Below are 18366 nucleotides of genomic sequence, written 5' to 3'. Positions count from 1 at the left end.
TTCTTTGTTTGTAAGCTTTACAATCTGCATACGGAAACACAGTGCGCCCCACACTACTTTCACTCCTCCCCTTTGCTTGTCTGTTTCTGCACACTGCCAAAACCCACCAACTTGGAAATTTTCAGAATCTCTCCTCTCCAGCTTTATGCCTTATAATCGCGTTTTCCTATTCCAACCTCAATTTTGGTGCATCCAAATCTACACTGGATTATTTTCTTGTCTCTCTCCCAATTACATTAAAACACACATAAAATAGCGTTTTTTTGTTTCTTTGAAATTGTGGAGGATTCCCTGCACCTGGAAGTGATGCAACTATAGAAAAATATGGAAATTAACTAAACTCAATTGGAGAATACAAAAATCCAAATAAACATTGGAAAAGTGGTCAAAACTCAACTTTTCACTTTTGTTTTCTAATTACCTTCCAATTTTTACTGTAACCAAACTTACAATATTTTGTTTTCAACTGTTATAAGGAGTTATTACAAACACAGCCTTAATTCCGAATTCAGGACTCTGCCATTTCATGTGATTTATATACCTGACATATTCATCTGTATTGGAAATATTTTCTTTGACCCCTCTATTTTTCAGTAAATGTCATTTACCCCACAGAAATTCACATGTAGTTGCACTTTATGATCACTGTAGTATATTTTGTCCAAGTCCTGTAAGAAGACTGTTTTTCCTTCCAGGTAAACGTGATGCGAATGCATGAACTGAACTAGTAGTATGTAATGGTTAATGTCCTGGATTTTGTCATTAAGCCACACATCTTCATTGCTGAAATATTCTCTCAACAGTTTCCATCTATTCTCACATGTTATGGTTATTACAAGGGAAGCAGCCACAGGATTTGCGCCCTGAGAAATGTGAGTTGTTACGATTCATTACCTTGCGTGCCTGCTGCCCGACTTTTCGAATTTGCTCCGAGTGTTGAAACTGTGCTGCTGCTCTCCATTCTTCAGCTTTCCGGTGCACGTCTGCCATCCTCTTCATTAGCTTTTCTTCCAAATTCGATCTCATTTTCTGTATTTTCACCTGAAATATACAAGGATAAAGCTATAAGTATGTGCTCTGCAATAAGTGTGTACGACAAACGAGTCAAATGAGAAAATGTGGGATCCCTAGACGACATGTATATATTCCTTTGTTCTTTTACAAGGTCTTTGGCTTTGGTGGATATGGACAAGTGCCTTTCACTTTGTTCACATCATCCAGAAGAAGTAAACTAAAGCTGAAATAAGAATGGATTAAGTAAAACAATTAGCATCGGCCAAGAATCACATCTCTTTTTAGTGTCTTCATGAATATGTACCGAACGCTAAGGAAATGCATTGAACTGCATGTCAATGTACATGTGCAAAGATGCACATTTTAGTGCGTCTACTGCACATGATTCGGAATTTCCAATGTTAATGGTCTTAGATAAAATATTATTGTACATAAACTGCCGACTGTTCTTGCTTTCTTCTTACTTCTTCTAAAGTGTGACCACATTAATTTATGTGGAAAAAAGAGATTAGGAGGGGCATGGGTAGTAAAGGGTGTCTTTGTCCGGCGGGTGGCTCAATGTGGATGAAGCCAAACAAACATAAGCTTGAAAAAAGTCTGCATATATATAGGGACAGTCAACATAATTCAAAGGGATGAATTATTGTATTCAAATTTGCTTATATCCATGCCATTCTCTAGTCACATCTCAATATTTTTATGTCAGGCTGTGTGCTCTCTTGATTCTATGTAAACTTATAGTAACAATGGACCACCTACACAGTTCTTTTTTTCTATTTTATGGATAATTGACTGCATATACAGTTCATATGCTATTCGTTTCTTTCTAAAAGATATTAATCTTACCGCACAGGGAAAAAGAAAATCACAGTTGCATAAACTTTATAACTATATGAAGGTTAATGTAATTTAACATGAATTATCATCTGCTGTAGACGTATCAAGGACACCCTTGCTAATTCCCGGAACTTGCCAAGAACAACATATCAAGGAATAGCAATTTATGGTGAAGAGAGAGAGAATTATACCTCAAGCTTTCTTGATTCAGCTTCTGCTTTTGCACTCTGGAGATTCACCCAAGCTTGGATCTTTGCTTCTTCTCTTTGGTACCTGAAATTTTACCTGAGATTAGTAAACCATTTTCCCAAAAAGAACTATATCAAACTAGTAATGATTTCTCATTTACCTAAGGCAGCTCTTAGTTTTCTCCTCTTCTTCCCACGTGCAAGACCTTGACTCTGAAATGTTTCTCCGGCACTCACTACTCATCTCATAGTGTCTCAGACTCTTCGACACATCCTCCTCCTCCTCCTCTCTAGAGCTCCAATTCGACGTCACAGAATCAAACTGCATCGACCCAATGTGTAGCTTGGCTAAATGGCATTCTTGCAATTGTGTTATGTCAACGGTGTTTGAGCCATCAATGCTAGTCGGGGTCAACGGGCCAGACCTATTAGCCGGCGTGTTGTGGCGGGCTGGAGACGTGCTTTTGAATGGTGTCGGGCATCTTGAAGTGGTGGAGCTGCCAAGAGGGGTCATTTCTGTGCCAATGTCTCTGTGTTTCACTTCTTGCACCGTTTCTAACGTAGTCGCCGCATTGTTAGTGGATTTTTTCATAGCATTTCTGAATATAAATCCTTCTTGCATTGGCTCTGAGCATCCAAACTTGGGACTTAATGGATTCACCTCGTCTGGGAATTTATCTGCATTTGCTAAACATATATGCTAAGTGTTCAAATACACTGAAATCTTCTTACATTTTGGACATAGTACAGTTGTAACACAGTTGAAAGATTCCATGCAATAAAGTTGAATTCCCTTTTTTCTAGAATACAAGATACACATTTCATTTTCTGCTCATAGGAAGCAAAAATTAATGAACATGATCAAACACATGGGGGGCCATAGTCAATTACTGTTACTATCAAAAGGCTTTTAGAGGGAAAAAGCAAAGTCTGACCTTTTAGAAGTACATCTGCTGTAGGTGAAAGTGAAACCCCACTGATAGCTCTAGCTGAGGTGTGATGGTCCAGCACTAAAGCCCCTTGAAAAGTTGAAACTTTCTCCTCAGTAACCCTTGATTTCTCAGCAAAGATTTCGCCAAGCTGTGGCTTGTACCCACTGCATTGTTTGGAGAACATCTTTGAAGAATCTAATGATTTGAACAACAGGCCATTATGATTGTTATTAGCTGGAGAATCATGGCCACTAACAAGCCATTTCTCTGCATCATCCCATTTTGAAGGGAAACTCTTTCTTGAAAATCCTCCATTGCTGAAGCTGAAAACAGGCCTTCCAGGAGTGGGAGGTGCTTCTACATTTCTCCTTGTGACTGAGCTCACCCCATTATCTCCACCTCTATGTGCTGAAATCTCAAGAAACCCTCTGCTCTCTGTGCCATTATTTCCCACTGGAAATGACTTGACAAACTCTGAGGTTTCTTTGAGATTCAGCCTGCATAGAGGGTCAGAAAAGGAATCTAAAAATGGATTCTTTATGCTTCTATTCTTGCACAATCCATCATCACTCTCTAAAGTTGCTCCCTGCATCACAAACATCAGAACCCACAACTTGATTCACCCCAAAAACTAGAAAAAACCAAGAAAGTAACAATCTTGATGGAAATTTACCCCTTGAGATGCAAAGGGTTCCAAGTAGTTGTTGCTAGTGAGATCCATAGCAGCAAAAGAATTCTCCAAGTGTCTTTCTTTAGGTGGTGGAATGCTGTAGAGATGGTGAAATGTTCTTCCCAATAAGAATCATCATCATCATCATCTTTGATACAACATTTGTTGCTACAGGAAAGTGACCGAGGAGTTTGGTTAAATAGGAGAAAGAGTAGGAAAAAGAAAGGCAGTGGCTACTGGCTACTGCTACTGCTACTGGGAAACTCTGTTCTTGATTACTGTTCAACAATGACTAACATGCAATGAAGGACAAAAACAGCTCTCCCCCCGAAATCATACAACTCTAGTGTTTATAGTCTTACTATGTCTGCAGTGAGGGGTTAGTTCTTTCTTGCACTCTAGATTGGAATAAACTCCTTTTTCTTGAATAGGGAATCATCGAATTCTATTACTTTTTTTTTTTTCTTACATATTCTATTACTCTATTTTGATGTAATTTGTAAAATATTTTAAAAATATATAATTATTTAAGATATTGGAAGTAATTTTATCTTATCAGAGGGTGAGTTTTACATTTATTAATTTATAAAAGGATTAAATTTTATATCAAGAATAGTCTAAGGAGTAAAGTATATTTAACCCTTTTAATAAATTCTTGATTAATTAAATAAAATGTTAACAATATTATAGTTGCTAATTATTGTGATCATAACTTGACGATTTATTCATAAATAAATAAATAAATAAAACTGGTCAATTTTAAAAACAAATTTGGAAGTATGTGCCTGAAGACCAATAGGAGTTTTGAATTGGGTTCTACATGGACCAAAGCCCATTCTAGTTCCTTGTTTTGGGCTTCTACACATAACATAATAGGCCCAACATTCATTCTATAACATAAATGAGTCCATTTATCTGTTCCAGTTCTTATTCACTCGCATAGGTATTATATTTTTATATATAAAATAGGGCAAATTGATAAGCTCTACTGAAATTTATCATAATTACAAAAATTCTCTCATTGTTTGAAAAATTATGCTCTATCGTGATAGTCCATTGTAAGGGGGATATTTGTTAGACGACCGCTAATTTTAGGAAGTATTCATAATTTTTCAAATAATGAAAAAATTATTTTTATTATAAATACTCCTTCGTGACAGTTCATTGTAGGGGTATTTGTTAGACGTCTGTTAATTTTAAAAAATATTTTATGTTGGAATAAGTATAGGTTACAGGCCAGCATCACCACCCTTGGAGGTTGTCAAAAGCCAAATATGTTCCACATAATAAGCACTTCTTGGTAGCTGAACTTGGGATCTTAACTCTTTATTTAATAATATTCATCATTGTAATAAAATACATCATTGTTTGTATTACTAAATAAAATATTCGAGAGTTCTTTCAATCTCAATCTCAATACATACAAAATATTATTAATTAATTGATATATATATATATATATATGAATATAAATATTAACGAGTTATTGTCTGTTTGATTGTGGATAACATCAAATTACATATACATATGACTGCCCTAAAAGTATATATCACCTAATAATAGTTGAGTAGTAGGCGACCATGTCAGCATGCAAGAAGAACAATTTGAAATTACTACAGCCAAAGCGTGGCTCCAACATTGCAACTCAGACAAATAATTAAGTCTACCCTGCAACAAAGTTTCATTATTTCTTCATTGTCTTCAATCATGCAAACATGAGTTTACTTTTGGTTTTTTAATACCTTAAATTGCAAGTGAAATTTATGTGATTTGTTATAATTATGAATACATTTTTTTTTGTTTATAAGTATCATTTTAAGATTAATAATAGTCTAACAAATATCTCCTATAATGGGCTATCAAGAGAATGTATTTGTTAGACAACCGTTGATTTCATGAGATACATGTAATTTTTAAAACAATAAAAGAATATTTGTAATTATAACAAATTTTAAAAGAATCCCTTATAATTTACCCTTTTATTGTCTTAGCTTTATACGATATTTGAACTGATTATATTGTTTTTCTGATTTGTATACTTATGATACTCAAGAATTACCTTGGATGAAAATAAGAATGATTGTTATGTGTTTGCACATCAATAATATATACTTCTATTTCAAGTGGATTAATATTTACCATACAACTTGTCAAGAAACACAAAGTTTAGTATATCCCAATGTAAGAAATTAACAATTGAAAGGTTATCTAATATCCTCATGAAAACCACCTCAAACGTCTCCTAAACCCTATAGTTACCTAATTCATATGACCTCCAATTCTAACTGACTCAAATTTTGACAGATTTAATGATTATTAGTGTAGTTGAATTCGAAATACGCACTCAGATCATTAGCACAAGAATTAAACAAATTATGTATAGACCCAAAAAGAATTTCTGATCAAATGAGAAATCATTCCTTCCAACCCCACCAAATAAGATGAGTCAGGTTTTCATCACCTTCAAACAGGTTGAAGATAAGCTGAATGGACCCCACCCCCACCAAAACAATGCCGATTTTTTTATTTTTTCACCTAAGAAGATAATGCATTATTGATTAGACACCAACAGTGTAAGATCCAGATTTAATTAATACTTTGTATATTATTAACATTAAAGACAAATCAATCATTTCATTACTACACAAAAATAATATAATGTTGCTCCAATAAGTCCCACAACCTTAGAATAAACAATAAAACCAACCTCTCATTCTTGCATACTTTGTTGCTTTATTTTTCTGATTTAATGGCTATAAGGTTTTCTCTTTTCTCACCTCCTCTTCTACCTCTACATCACCCTGCTTCACTAAAACGGCCAAGAAACTGTAGACTGGTGATGTGTGCCGGCAATCATCATATCTCATCATCAGTTCATCTTCGGATCAAATCATCTGATCATCACAGGACAAAGGTGTCTGTGGTTCATTCAACTACTTTTCAAGAATTCTTTTTCAGTTTTTGATCTGTTCATGTTCTTTTCACATTGTTTTTTTGTTGTTTGTTGATGATTCTTTTGTTGCAGGTGTTTGAAGATAGATCGGCTGGTATTGTTTGCTATAAAGATGAAAATGGGGAGATAACATGTGAAGGGTACGATGAGGGTCCTCGTTTTCATCAGCAGATATCAAGATTTACTTGTAATTCAAGGTACCAGGATGTTCTTGCAACACTATTATTATACAACAAACATATGCTAATTAGAATTAAAAAGGTCGAGTTTCTTGCAATTCTGAGTTTAAAAAAACAGCATTTGAATCGAGTTGGACTGATCTGACGGATAAATAGTGATTATATATCCGTCAGTGATTATGTTCTTGAATGATCATACGTCGTTTTTACAGTTTAGTATCCTTGGCAAGTGATTGTTATTTTTTTGCGAGAGCAGGGACGTTGAGATTATCGACATGCTTCAAAGATGTTGGCTTCATGTGGGTGATGAGAATGAGTTGAGCGGTGCAGACAAAGGGGTAGCAGAACACAAGGATTTTAACCGTAATGGATTCAACAAATTCTGTTAAGTAAAAGCTAGTGTCGGCTTCAGACAACATATACTGATGTAGATGTTGGGATGTATACTTAACAAGAATTCTTTTCTCTCTAGAATCTCCAGTGTGAATAATAAGAAGTCCGCAATTGTCCACAGCAGTATACTTCTTTCTTTCTTCTCTTACAAATCTCAGATATGCACAATAGAATCCATGATGTTCTTTCATTAGCTTTTGCAAGTAGATAAGGATAGGACAAACATCGGCTAAATCAAACTGATGGCGAAAATATGCAGAAACATTTGAGTGATTCAAGAAACCTCAATTTATACAAAAACTACACCAACATATACCAGTCCATGTACAACTTGGCTTCTTCCAAGTACAAAAACATGGGAGAGAAGATAACAACAGAAAACATGTGTACAAAACGAACTTTTCTAGGAGGTCGTCCAACATTTAGACCAGGAGATTTTGCACGGCCGAACTGCCATAACTTTTTGCAAATTTCCTAAGAAACAATCAAGAATTCTCATTCTAGAGAGAATTCAGGCGGAACTGGATTCCGAAAGAATAGAAAAAATAGGGTAAACTAATATATGAACAACGAAAAACTGAGACCTGGAATGCAATTTGGAAGTTGTAGGTTTGAAATATACAAGTGAATGAGGTTGTTACTCAGCAGACGTCAAGCTTTGCCCATGCTGTGAGCTATCTTCGGACAACTCGGTCTGAGACTTGCTAGGCACAATTGTCGGGGGCGACCATTGATCAGGAACCATCAGAAAATAGGTGGTCATGGCTTTTCGGAATCTCCTCTTGTATTGCTTTGGAGAAATTACGGTTGGAGAAGCATTTTTGGGTCCGCCTAGGATACCTGAAGCTTTAACCCAAGTTTCGAGGTGCTTGTCCCATGTATATTGTCTCATAAAGTCGATAATTCCAAGAACAAGCTCATGCTTCTCTTCATCGACCCCAACTAGGAGCGAGTAGTCCATCACATCTATTGACTGCCACAGAAAGTTCCATGAATATAAAGAGGTGGTTTATATTCATCAATGATAAAGGAAGATGGTGCAAACTTACAGCAAGGAAAGCAGTATCGTTCCAGACTGCTCGTTCTAATAGTCTTTTGGCTTTGTTTCCAACGAAAATTGGAGAAGTAGGCATCGCCTCAATCAAGTTCTGGTCTAACAAAACCTTATTACTTCCAGAAGAATCAGGATTATACCGTGATCGGGAAGATCCTTTCAGATCATAAAGCCTTGTAATGTTTCTTCCAAACAGAAGATTCTCCATAACCAGTACATCCATTTTTGTTTCCTTCCCTCCTTTGAGATGTTTGGATGTAACCTTTTTCACAAAACACCAGAAAAATCACCAATGGCGTTTCAGAAAATTATGCTAAGGCACAGATACAAAACTGTCTAGACAAAGCACACAACATCCATTATCAGTTCTACTTTTGATAGAACACAAACAAATAACAATTTCCAACCAAGAGGAACAAGAAAATTGGAAGTTCAAAATAAAACCTTCTCACAAGTATATTACATAAGTTTTCTCGTGTCATAAGTTGGCAAAGCAGTATTGCTTAGAGAAAAGTACCTTGAACATGTGTAAGATTATGGGTATTGTGGATTATGAACAAAGCAGGTCAGATTGTCTATGCTAGAGGTAAACCTCTAAATAAACTTAATTGCTTTTCTGCGGGATGTGAGAAAACCATAATCAATTCAATAAAGTTGAATTCAGTTCCATTGGACATATACCTGATAAATCCCAAGTATCTTTGCCAGGCATGTTGGACTTCGGGAGCCAACTGATTCAGAAAGATACTTAAAGTAACCTGGAGCGAACTTGATGAAGGATTCCAGCTCAGTCTTTGTAACTTGCTTGATTATAAATCGATCGTCCAAAGTTTTTGCAAAGAAGACATTGCTCTTGCCACCTTGTGCTCCCCACTTCTTGCAGCGGCTGAGGGATCTAATAAAATCCACCTCAGATGGACAACATATCCTCCTCAAGGCTTCGAAACGCTTAGCATAGTAACAGGTAACGGTGTATTTGACTTTCCCAAGAGGTCCATCATCCCCAAAAGACACTCTGGCATGCAAAGCCTTTGTATGTGAGAGGGGATCCAAAGATGAGGAATTACGAGAACTTGTTAAGGATAAAAAGCTCTCGTCTACAGATCCAAGACTTCTGTAAGATTCCAACATTTCGTCCAAAGAATGAAATGACGGAAAGTTCCCAGAATCAAGGGACTGCATAGAAATCAAAGACTCTGCAGTGTCCTTTGGCCGGTCAGGCTCATCTGATAGCTGGACAAAATAATCAGGCGAAACGAGCGCATATGATATAATACTTGTTGGCTCATCATCATACACCGGAATAACAGTGTCATTAGCTCCCACAGGTAGGAGCAACCGCGCCCCACCTTGGAGTTCGGACTCCCGAAACGACGAGATGTATACTGGATTATATTCACTCAGTGTATCCAATTTCTGAGCAGTCCCTAGAAAATTTATGTTTAACGATCGATAGAAACTTACAAACGGCATACCTAACCAGCTTACAGTATCTTCCGCATTATCCGAACCTTTGGTGGACGACACTGAAGGTGACTGAGACACCTTAGACATGGTAAGGTCGTCCTTATGGTCTTCCACGTCCAACTTGTCAGATACTCCAACGGCGGATGAAGTATGTGCTTCAACTAATCCAGAAAAACTATTGTTTTTGGGGATTCCAGTACAAGGGTGACTCTCACCAGTCCATGCTGCATCAAGGGTATCTGATAAAGAAACAGGAGCTTGCCCATCAGAGAGTGCTCTACGAACAGTAGCACCGGATAACAGAGGATCAGATTCATCAGTGGCCTGTGTCCCATGAGAAAGTGCAAGTGGATTTTGATTTCCATGATCAGAGTTAAGAAATACATCGCTTCTTTGATGGCTGATCTCAGAGTGATTGTTGGGCATATCACTTACCCCATGATCCGGATTTTGTTCAGGCTTTGTAACTGCAGCAATAGACTCAGAATTACCTAAAAACTTACTAATCTTAACTAGGGCATTTCTGTCAAGATTCTTCTCAGTATCACTGGGCGGTTTCTGAATGGGCTCTGAAGAGGTAACCTCCACAACATCGGGTTCGTTCTCAACATCTACACTATCTGCATATATTAGGCGGTGGTCCCACATGTAAGACTGGAAGATTAGTTGTCTTCGGAGTCGATTAAGCTCCAGAATATCAATGATAGGTTGGCCTTTTTTTGCCTCCTTGTTCAAAATTTTCTGGATTGATTCCTGCCAAATCACATATATTCATCAACACACATGTGGTTAAAAGTTGAGGATCTTAACATAGTTTGGCATCAAAAACTTTTCCACTACCAGCAAGATCCCTACTTTTTACAGATTGTTACATCTTCCCTCCCCAAATGTCCCCAAAATTTGCTTCATGTCACAGAGAGCGAATATTACTTCACTTTCGATTAGAACCATGCAAAAGAGACAACTTTAAGAGGTTGCTAGATCTTGTCCTCCCCAAACATCCTGAAAGCTTGCTTCATGTCAAACAGACACTATATTACTTTACGTTTAAACCTTTTCTTTCTTTTCTTGACCAAAATTTTACTTTAACTAAAACCAAGCAAATGACAACTTTGAAAATTAAGCAAGCATTACTCAGTGAGTTGTTTAACACATTGAACTCTGTAATAGGAGAAAAATCTAAACCATATCTAATAGTCAATGGTGCAAAAAGCATAAACGATGGTTATAAAAATCAACGATTTCTGCGTCACTGACATGCATATCAATTATGAACAGAAATATAAACATACATGGACCATGACCATTGCTACAGGAAAGGTAAATCAAGATTTGAATTGATCCCAGACCTCAAATTCTGACTTCTCCTTCTGCAACATTCCTTCTAGATCTGCTATCTGGCCCCTTGATTCAGTAATGTTCATGCCACCATTGAGCAGACTTCGGCCTGATTTCTTTTCTACCAGAAGATAAAGAGCTTTTAGCACTTCAGAGAACAAAAGCTCAGCTCGCCTAACCACCTGTGGGTTAGATAGAAAGATGGAATAAATACTGGAGCATTTCACATATACAGAAATCCAGAAATAAAGAAAGATAAAATATAATACTCATTTCACCTCATTCAATTCTCGTTCTATCCACTCCTGAGTTTCATAGTTGAAATCAAGTTTTGGGGGAGGCAGGTACACTGAATGAACATCAATTGATGCATAACGAAAGCAAGCAACCATTTTCCCAAATCTGCATGAGGTCCAACATTATAAAGCGTGCAAAATGAATCAAAGGAACTGAAATGCCCCCTCACCAGATTAAGTGCAGCATGCTTTATTGATTGTTTTCTCACAGTTTCCGAAGGAAAAGCAAGCCATCCATCAAATATAAGATTTGTGAAAGAGTACAACAGCCAGAAGGAGGCAACGACCCTCAGTTAACAGGTTTTCTCGTTCAACAGCGTGATTAATCTCACAATCCCCAAGTTTTGTGCATGACATACAAAATAATCAAGTCATATGTGACTCCAGTATGCTTGATTGCCAAATTGAACTAATATAAATTTTATTTATTTGTTTGTAATTTTTTCCTTTTATGTTTTTACTTTCTGCGGGTGTGGTGGTTGGGATAAGATATTAATACGTATTCTTGATGCTCGAGGTCACAGTAATTTCATGAAGGAAACCAAGCAAGAGATCATACCCATAGAACCGGAGACAGTCTCTATGTAAAGAATGGCCGCAGCTTGCCACTCTGCTAGCAGCAGCATGGTTTGAAAAGCTTAGCTCCAGAAACTTCCCGAAGGACAATCCCCATGCAGCATCAGACATTACAACCCTTCTGGTTGCAGGTGGGAAGCCATTAGCTCTTGGACACTTCAAGCAACGGTGCCACATCCAAATCTTTCCATCTGTTTCACCAGGTAAAATAATTTCAGGTAGTTTCTTCACAGAGATTGTAAGGGTACCTTGTCGATGAGTGTAACACTGAACATGAGCTTCAGCAGGCATATCACATGAGCGACATATATAATTCTGTCAAAAAATTAGACACTGTCAGTCCCAAGAAGCCTAGGATTATTCCAAGAAATACTTTGAGAGCAAAGTTTCTCCTTAATTTTTGCAGAAAGAGCGTGTACCTGATCAAATAAATGATCGCGTAAAAATCGACCCAATGGCTTATCAAAGCTACCATAATACTTGATCCGAAACAGATGGGATCTTTCGCAGACAGTGCCGTTCCATACACATCTAGATGATAAGGAGACTAAGATGCTTTGATGGTCTGACGGAGAAGGAGGAAACTCTTCTTTCAAAGCAGTTTGTTCTTCAGGAAGTTTTACGTCAGTTTGCAAAAATGATAGCTCTGAAGCATTTGGGGTAGCATCAATATTACAGTAATCATTTCCAGCAATTATTGAGACTCCAAGATCACTAGAGAGATGGCTATCTCCGGTGGCAGCAAGTCTGTCCACTTCAAAAGGTTTTGCCTCTGAAGACATGGCCAAATCAACAATGCCTTGATCTACTGATGCATGATGAACCGAGGGCTCATCTAAAGCAGAGTGAAGAAAATCTTTGACAGAAGACAAGAGAAGCGGCTCGGCATGCTGAGAACCAATTGGAACAGGAAGGTTATATGTCCCTGAACATTCTTTCCCCTGAATGGATGCACCTGTTACCTTTATGAGATCTGAAGTTGGCACACTATTAGACCTCTGTGGTTCACCAACATATTGAGAACCAGGAGTTTTTTCACCGGCTGTAACTGCAAAACCAGGTACGGTTGATATAGACCTGTCAACGACAGATGGTTTCTCTGGAAGTGCCACCGTAATTGGGGAGTTCAATGGAAGTTGTGGCAAAGAGGCACCTTCATCAGCAAGAAAAGAAGTCTCCAGAGCCAAGTGATAAGCTGCAAAAACTCCATATTGCAAAACGTGCTTCACTTTCTTTAACTCATCACCATTGGCACCTTGAAGTAATATCTGAAGCAATCAACAGCATAATATACCCTTAGAAAAGTAGGCTCAGACCAGATAGCTGTAAGCACACACATTAAATTTTCCCCCAATAAACTTTTGAAACATAAAGAAAATACAAAGACAAGAATTTGTTGATAAACTTTCAAAATCTTCTGCACAGAACTCATATAACTATTGCAAGATTAGAAATTACCTATTTCTGCTAAAACTTCAAAGCAGTATTTGTTGTCATCTCATCATATTTGAAATGATACAGAAATCTTTGAGCATTAGATTATCTAATAAAAATATGAGTTCAGTTGTTCCTTTTGTAGGTTGTAACAGGCTTACCGTGCAGCCCAGTGGCTTTGGACAACCTTCAAAATACATCAGTGTCTTCACCAGCTTCTTCCCAGCTTGACCAGCACTGCCATGCTCCTCTAAGAACCTCTCAACATGGAACATGTCGCAGTATCCTAATTTCTGCGATGATAGATGATCAATCGAAGGAACAATCTGGGTGCCAGTGCAGCGGGCTATGCGCTCCAAAAGTGTTCTTTTAATATTTAAAACAAGCGTAATGTTTTTTGCAAGAAGGTATTCCTGTGCATGTCGAGAAACAGATTTCTCCACCAGAAGAATATCAGGATTATGTGCATCTATCTTTGCAACAGCCATTTTAAGATGATCCATTTCCTGGGAACAAAGCAAATGCACAAGTCAACAATCAAGTAGAATATAGACATTGATTTATATTAAAGAATATCAAGTAATAAATTACAAATTAACAACAAAGATCAGATTTTGGTTCCAAGTATCAACTAAATGATTTAAAAGATCAGTAATCTCAACCTGTTGCAACAGAGTATCAAAGCTTGAAAGAGCATTAGAAACCCGCTGGTATTCGAGAGCCCCTCCGAGGATTAGCAAGCGAGGTTTCTCTACTTTTGATGTCATCCGTCGATGAGCAACATTCTTCTTGCAAACAACTCCTTTGACCACCAAACTGATGAGGCAAGTATATAAAAGTGATCATCAGTAAAACTGAAGAATGAAGCAATCCAAGATATCACTTAGCACATATATGTAAGTCATGTCATACGGTTTTAGAATTGGATATGCATATTCACCTAATCCTATGGAAAATATCGCTGTCAACCATTTACCATTTCTTATTTTCCTCATAACAATCCATTCAGTGAAGTATGATGAGAGTGGAAATTTTTATCAGTGAAGAAGAATTTCTCAAAAATCTACAGATAGATGTACATCAAGAGCAGTCACATAAGCAATTACCTCTCACTTCGACGCCCTGAAGCCAAACATTTTACTTTCACATATCCCCCCGGATCCATTTGCCCCCCCTTGCTTGTGTCTGGCTTCAACAATGTTGCAGCCTCCCACGATAATGCTGTAATTATTTCTAACCAACCCTCTTTGTCATTTTCATCCTCTGCAAGCAAATTCTCCACCTGCAAGAGTTGAGCTACTAAAGCCCGAAAATGACCGTCAACCACATTCTTCATAGCTCTCTTGTGCTCCTCATTGGATTTGTCCCTACTTCGAGACTCCCCACTCCCAAAGCTGCTTGAACTACGAAAATTTTTCCATTCTCCAACAGCATCCCCATCATCATCATCGTCGTCATCAAATAAAAGTGCTTCCCTTTCATCTTCTTCATCTTCTGGTTCAGGAGGGAGCCAAAGAACTCCGTTGTTTTCAAAGTCCACAGGTTCAGCATCAACATCCTCAGCCACATACAATGATGAAGGTGCCTCACAATCCTCACTAATATCATGTTCGACATCCTGTCTCACAATCTTCTGGACTTCTTCAGAAATTTGCGAATGAAAAGTATTATGTACAGGAGAGCCGCTCATACTTTTTGAGTCAACAGCATCTCCATCAGGATGAACTTTACGTGATTTATAGTCGGTGTCAAAATCATCAAACTGAATATGACCGTAATAACCATTGACCTCGGTGAAATTACTTGTTCTCGAACTTAAACAAGAGAGTCCAAATTCTTCATCATCGTCATCACTCCTGTTCAGAGAATATGTGCGTGTCATCAACACTATGGCAGATCAGGAATTATCTTAGAAGGTATACAAGTTCTCAGGAGGGAGATAGAAAGAGCATACTGTTTGCAGTAAAGGAAGTATCATAAAACACTCTCAAGGCACTTTGCAGATCTACACCTTTGGCAGCATAAATGAAGAAAAATAGTAAGACATTCTCATAATTTAAGCAGCAAAAGTATGACGTGAGTCAAAAAGCAACTTTTTCAACCAGGCAGAATTCATCATTAAACAAATATTTCACTGGAAAACCCTTTCTGAGAGCACTCAACCAAAATTGGGTAGACAAATCACCAATAGAATCCAAAGCACTGGCTTATGTTGCAAATTGGCAGATCAGTTTAGAGGTGATATACAACAGAAGACACAAAGACACAGCATATCGGGGAAAACAGGAACCAAGATCCTTTCTGCTTAGAACTTTCCACTTTTCACATGTATCAGGATGTCCAAAATAAAAATGCTATCAGAAGTAAAAGACCTCAATATAAATAAATGTAGTATCCTTTAAAATACCATGTGAAAGCATCCTCCACTAGAAATAAAACCTCAGTAATGGCTCTGTTCCAACTGAAGCTGTCAGCATGCAACAGTGACAGATTCCCAAAGCCACTTACTGAGATGAGTTATACTACGTTTTAAGCAACTGGTAATTTAAGCAGAGATCATAACTAGCATAATTGGTCACCTAATTCAAGACAAAAGGGAGATTCAGAAAGAACCTGTTTTGGCAAAATCCAAATTTGTTTTGAGACACATTCGGTTCTCCAATGTCCACAGCTTGTTCATTGGTCTTTCCTAATCCAACACTTTGCCTTTCTATAGCTGTTTCCATTATTGCTGACTGAAATGGGGTGAGTGCTTGTGGAAGTGATGCCAATGTTATGTTACTGCTGCCACAGGTACTAGACTTGGTGCTAAGGAAACTGGTCTCTGTGGGTGAATTACTGCTGATGTTCAGACTGGCAACTTGTTGCCCATTGTGCATGGGCACCGTCAAACCTTGTTTCCATTGCTTGAAACAGTAGTTACAGACCCTAATCTTATCCCACTCTTCTGGTGGACTCTTTAGTTGATTCGGTTCTGTTGGTACCCAATTTGAAGTACACTTGGCGCAGAAAATACGGCCACATAGTCGACAATGGTGCCTGCGGTTAAACAAGGTGAATTGTGAATCACACTCGTAGCATACCCTGCAGCTCCGGTCGGGCATCCAGAAATCCCTCGACACATGTGCAGGCTCGGACCGCCATGAGATCCAAGATTTAACTAAGCCTACCAGATCAGAGACTGTCCTATCTGAGTTGTCCATTGGCAGAACAAGTCTCCTGTTGCTTTCATTTTGATATTCTCATTTCTTCCCAACTCTAAAGTCCATGTCTAACCCAAACCAAGAGTATGAGAACAGATGGTAAAACTCCAATTTTGGAAAATAAGCTAGTTAACAAGCTTAATCAAGCAAACTAATCAATAACCTTTACACCCAACGAGAACCTGCCAGATTCTTAATTACTACCCAAAGAAACCCCCCCTCTATGCAAAGACAATAAAAAGAGCAGAACTTCCATCAGTGAACATTCAATACCAACTACTACAAGAGCCGCACGCAGTCTTGATTCGTCACTGAAATTTGAGTCAAATCCCCAATGTTGCCCCCCGTGCTCAATCAAACACAAAAGGAAATCCCATAATTGAATTCATCTCCATTTCAGTTCCTTGATCAAATCAAGAATATCATGTACAGAAGTCCTAAATCAAAATATATATTATATCAAATCCAACTTAATTCCAAACTCTGACAGTGACCCAGTGACCTAACATCAAAACTCCAGACACATATCCAAAAGATAGGAAAAAAAAAGGAATCCACAATCAATCTCTTCGCCCGGACTAGCAAGGAAAATTTGTAATAGAAAGGTAAGCTTTATACATATAACCCTGCAAGCAAAATACCGCGAAACACGCAATTACTGGATAAAATCAATGAAATCCAATTCAAACCTCTCTGTCAACAGTTCACTCACAACGCGGAATTTCAGGTGAATTCTTCTCATTCAAGAAAACCACCGCATGTCTGCCCTAAATCCTTGATCATCTCCCCCGGAATAAACAATTATAAGCATATATACACACACACACACGATCATTAGATATCACCAATTAACTGAAATAATCTGCCTCATCACAGGATGCATACATATACATACATACATATATATATATATATATTGATTGGAAAGAAAGTGACTGTCTGAAATATGTGTGCTGGGCGTTTCATCAATCACTCCCACAAGAAAAAAACAGAGAAGAAAATTTATGTAAACGCCAATCAGAGACCGACGCGTGCTCTGAGCAGTTAAGAGAAAATGGCTGTTTGGGAAATCCATGTACGCTTATTTCTTATTTTAAATAATATTTATTTAAAAATGTATTTTGTACATAAATAATGTAAGCAAATGATGTAATAAGATTATTTTTAGGTTTTTCTTTTAATTTAATAATTAAAATTTTTAATTATTTATGGTCAAATACACTTTGCCCTTCAACTATTATTAAGATAGCATTTGCCCCCTATACTAACAAATATAGTATTTAATTATCCTCCTTAAATTAAATGGTCAAACAAAATTAACGTCATGCATTGGATAATTATATTATTTTTAATATATTCAGTACTTTTTATATTAAATTATTTTCAAACTATATTTTTTTAATAAATGAAAATGTTAAAAGTAAAAGTATGGTAATAAATTTTATAATAAATATCATATGCTAAAAACTCATATATACTTTTAAAAATAAAATGACATTTGGATATGCTTAATCAAAGTGAAACACTTTAATAAATAAATAAATTTTATCATATTTTTCAAATAGAAACTATTTAACAGATATATAATTACTTATTTTTATTATCATATTAATAAAATATTTTACATAATAATTTTTGTGTGATAATTGTACCCGTTTATTACTCAACTTTAAATTTGTAAAAATGTATTAAAATTTGAACTATTCACATTATTAATTATATTTTACTTTATTGTAAATAAAAAAAAAATTTCCCAATTAAGAAAACTTTAGTTGAATTTAAGATGTGAAATGTTAAAAAAATAAATCCTTTCATAAATGTATAATTCATGG

At 36.9% G+C, this 18366-nt stretch overlaps 3 protein-coding genes across 6 annotated transcripts; 1 reads left to right on the top strand and 2 right to left on the bottom strand.

Annotated features, from left to right (window-relative positions):
* LOC105157880 lies at nt 564-4026 on the bottom strand. The gene is made up of 5 exons (XM_011074384.2): nt 3645-4026; nt 2975-3557; nt 2201-2717; nt 2043-2124; nt 564-1041 (listed from the first exon to the last, which is right to left on the bottom strand). Exons 1-5 carry the CDS (start codon nt 3690-3692, stop codon nt 817-819), a joined length of 1455 nt encoding a protein of 484 aa, XP_011072686.1. The 5' UTR covers nt 3693-4026; the 3' UTR covers nt 564-816.
* On the top strand, nt 6314-7292 carry LOC105157879. The gene is made up of 3 exons (XM_011074383.2): nt 6314-6555; nt 6667-6791; nt 7030-7292. The coding sequence occupies exons 1-3, from the start codon at nt 6391-6393 to the stop codon at nt 7160-7162; spliced, it is 423 nt and encodes a 140-aa protein (XP_011072685.1). The 5' UTR covers nt 6314-6390; the 3' UTR covers nt 7163-7292.
* On the bottom strand, nt 7437-17523 carry LOC105157878 (1-phosphatidylinositol-3-phosphate 5-kinase FAB1B). Of its 4 annotated transcripts, none has more exons than XM_020692747.1 (12): nt 17224-17523; nt 15945-16602; nt 14438-15187; nt 13994-14147; nt 13493-13837; nt 12317-13165; nt 11881-12212; nt 11304-11427; nt 11037-11207; nt 8902-10440; nt 8216-8482; nt 7437-8139 (listed from the first exon to the last, which is right to left on the bottom strand). In XM_020692747.1, exons 2-12 carry the CDS (start codon nt 16532-16534, stop codon nt 7804-7806), a joined length of 5457 nt encoding a protein of 1818 aa, XP_020548406.1. In that variant the 5' UTR covers nt 16535-16602; nt 17224-17523; the 3' UTR covers nt 7437-7803. The 4 variants fall into 4 exon arrangements, with proteins under 4 accessions (XP_020548406.1, XP_020548407.1, XP_020548408.1 ...); XM_020692748.1 differs by having other exon boundaries at nt 15945-16370; XM_020692749.1 differs by lacking the exon at nt 17224-17523 and adding an exon at nt 15286-15342 and having other exon boundaries at nt 15945-16078.

Source organism: Sesamum indicum, linkage group LG3 (assembly GCF_000512975.1).
Source record: "Sesamum indicum cultivar Zhongzhi No. 13 linkage group LG3, S_indicum_v1.0, whole genome shotgun sequence".
In the NCBI taxonomy this organism is placed as follows: Eukaryota; Viridiplantae; Streptophyta; class Magnoliopsida; order Lamiales; family Pedaliaceae; genus Sesamum; species Sesamum indicum.
Note: the sequence above shows the minus strand (reverse complement) of the source record. Positions and strands in the feature narration are given on the sequence as shown.

Excerpts from the sequence above, each read along its gene's own strand:
- LOC105157880 (XM_011074384.2), bottom strand. The coding sequence starts at position 3,692 with ATGGATCTCACTAGCAACAACTACTTGGAACCCTTTGCATCTCAAGGG. Across the intron at positions 2,125-2,200 it reads AAAACTAAGAGCTGCCTTAG|GTACCAAAGAGAAGAAGCAA; the intron begins GTAAATGAGAAA and ends GTAAAATTTCAG. Across the intron at positions 1,042-2,042 it reads CTGAATCAAGAAAGCTTGAG|GTGAAAATACAGAAAATGAG; the intron begins GTATAATTCTCT and ends TGTATATTTCAG.
- LOC105157879 (XM_011074383.2), top strand. The coding sequence starts at position 6,391 with ATGGCTATAAGGTTTTCTCTTTTCTCACCTCCTCTTCTACCTCTACAT. Across the intron at positions 6,556-6,666 it reads CTGATCATCACAGGACAAAG|GTGTTTGAAGATAGATCGGC; the intron begins GTGTCTGTGGTT and ends CTTTTGTTGCAG. Across the intron at positions 6,792-7,029 it reads AGATTTACTTGTAATTCAAG|GGACGTTGAGATTATCGACA; the intron begins GTACCAGGATGT and ends TTGCGAGAGCAG.
- LOC105157878 (XM_011074382.2), bottom strand. The coding sequence starts at position 16,534 with ATGGACAACTCAGATAGGACAGTCTCTGATCTGGTAGGCTTAGTTAAA. Across the intron at positions 14,148-14,437 it reads TCAGGGCGTCGAAGTGAGAG|TTTGGTGGTCAAAGGAGTTG; the intron begins GTAATTGCTTAT and ends TTGCCTCATCAG. Across the intron at positions 8,140-8,215 it reads ACGATACTGCTTTCCTTGCT|TCAATAGATGTGATGGACTA; the intron begins GTAAGTTTGCAC and ends TTTCTGTGGCAG.